At 38.0% G+C, this 2500-nt stretch overlaps 1 protein-coding gene across 3 annotated transcripts in view; it reads left to right on the top strand.

The window, feature by feature from the left end:
* The window catches only part of LOC113829338 (Y+L amino acid transporter 2), a 223563-nt gene that overhangs the window by 13925 nt on the left and 207138 nt on the right, over positions 1–2500 (top strand). Inside the window, exons 6-7 of one of the 3 annotated variants that reach the window (XM_070126319.1) lie at positions 9–189; positions 2366–2500. The exon at positions 2366–2500 is cut by the window's right edge and continues 13 nt beyond it. The exons of the other annotated variants lie outside the window; for them this stretch is intronic. Of the exons in view, the coding sequence (XP_069982420.1) occupies positions 9–189; positions 2366–2500 (316 nt within the window). The remainder of the gene's footprint in view (positions 1–8; positions 190–2365) is intronic. 3 annotated transcript variants of the gene reach the window in all.

The raw sequence follows: 2500 nt of genomic DNA, 5'->3' as shown, positions 1-2500 counted from the left end.
TCTCTTAGCGTATGCATAGGGTCCGGCCTCGGCTCCATTCTGTCGCCTTTCAAGCTGCCATGTTTCACCCTGCCCTTCAACATTGCAACTTCCATCGCCTTCATATGCATGCGCGCGCACGGCTTGGCGGGGCTTCCGGAGGAGGCTGGTGGGCAGGTGGACGAGTCGGAGGCGGTTCAGTGGGTACAGGTAATGCGTGGGGAGAGCATGGTTGACCGGGAGTGCATGGTTGACCGGGAGTGCATGGTTCATTGATATGTTGAATGTAAACAATTACATGAACGAGTCCGACAGATGTTGGCGTCGAGCAAGACGGAAAATGGAAGAGACAGCCATCTTCTAGCTTGGTTTTATTAGGGGAGAGAAGTATAGGAGAGTCAGTTTATGCGAGGCTGATGGAGCTGTAGCCTAGTGAGAGGCCTTAGGCTGTCTGTTTGAAGGTGTGAATTCTGTCTGTCTCAAGTGTCACATATTGGCGTCGGCTTTTATGCAATTGGAGTGGCAATGTTACGCGAAGTGATAAATAGATATTGTTTACTGAAATTAGAATACAAAGATTATCGATGGTCTCTACTACTCCTTAGAGTGAGGGGGAGAGGGTGCGGGGCCGTCTTCTAGTCTTCTTGGAGGAGGGGCAGGGGAGGGCGTTCGGCAGTTTTCCTGAGGGAGGAAGAATGGAAAAGATTCTTCGTTTTTTCTGTAGACACAGTTACTGGTTTATGTATTCTGTCAAGGGTAGGATAGAGGAAAGAACACGCACACACAATTAAGTGCACATATATGTATGTATGTAGGCTATATGGCTTTAACTAGGTATATTGCAAGTATATAAGGCTAGAAATCATATATACGGTAGATATCTATCTACTTTGTTCTCAAAAACTACTGTCTATAGCTACATTATTAGAATAACTAAACATAAATATGAGTTTAGCGATTACTGATGAAAATGTAATTTTGAAATGATACAAAAATAATGTTTTCAAGGACATAGATGCTGTTAAACAAACCAGCCATAGCCAAATTAGTTCGCATCAAAAAAATATATTTTCATTTGAAAATATAAACGTAAGTAACTGAAATTTTAAACCTTCATTTGTAAAAAAAATAATATGCCATGAAATAGACCTTAATGATCATGTGTCTCGTAACCTTACAGTAAAATCCAATCTTTCATTATGACCGTTCTCTGCCTCACGTGGAGTTACACCTTTACAGCAAAATATATATCTTTTTGCCTGTTTTACAAATTATTGCAACTCAAAACAAAATAAGCATATCCGTTCAAAGGACAACCATAAAACTCACCAGAAAAATCACAGTTAATTGCCTTTTCTATTTCTTTTCATCGAGGGATCTGTCATTTAGGAATCCTAGGTAATGCTGCCCATGACGATACCCACTGCCATCAATCGTTATATTGATATAAGACTTTTCAAAATCAGTACTTATCTATGTACAAGTATGTGACACGTATGCATTGAATTCTCGAGTGTTTATAGGCATGTAAAATTTCAACATTCCATAATTAACATTAATTATCATGTGAGTGTGTTTGTTTGTGTTTTATTTGGACTGTCTTGGGTGTTCGTGAAATATTTTTTACGAAATTTTCAAAGGTCTGTATTGAAATGTTTTTATCTAAATTGTTCAAACAGTACCATTCCGATTCCTTTGTTCATATTTTTCCTACTCTCAGTAGTTGCTATTATTGCAATCGAAAGCAGTGTCGTTTTTGTTGCTGTTATTTTCTGTTCCTGTTGCTGTTAGTGTTATTATCATTATTATTCTTGTTATCATCATCATTATTATCAGATTATATTATTTTCATCATTATTATTATCATTTCTGTATGAACATTATCATTATTATTATCGATATTAATACTACTATCGGCATCAATACTATCACAATCGGTATGTTATCATCATTAGCATTATTATTATTATCATTATCATTATCATTATTATTATTATCATTATCATTATCATTATTATTATCATCAACTGTATTATTGCTATCATTATTTTCATAGTTGTTGTTGTTAGTGTTATTATTATTAATGTTATTATGATGATGATGATGATGTGGAGGAGGAGGAGGAGTAGGAAGAAGAAGAAGAGGAGGAGGAGGAGGATGCTGATGATGACTTACTAATATTATCGTCATAATCATTACACTATCTTCACTATATCATTATCGTTACAACTAAGACCACATTTACATTATTTCCACTATCATAACACGTACACTTACCAATACCATCAATATAGGTATCGCCCTTATCCCCATCACCATAACAAACACAACCCTCCCTTCTGCTCACCAAATTCAATTAACCGACGCATCCTTACCTGCCCAACAGGTGCTCCGCGGAACTCTGCTGTCCGTCGGGCAGGTGTACGCCGTGGAGACAGTAACGGGGTCCTGTCTCATTATAGCGGGGCTCTTGCTGTGTTCGCCGCTCCTGACTGTGATTTCTGTCGCCGGGGCTTTCTTT

Source organism: Penaeus vannamei, chromosome 10 (genome assembly GCF_042767895.1).
Source record: "Penaeus vannamei isolate JL-2024 chromosome 10, ASM4276789v1, whole genome shotgun sequence".
NCBI classification, from domain to species: Eukaryota; Metazoa; Arthropoda; class Malacostraca; order Decapoda; family Penaeidae; genus Penaeus; species Penaeus vannamei.
The sequence above is the reverse complement of the archived record's forward strand: the minus strand, read 5'-3'. Positions and strand labels throughout refer to the sequence as shown.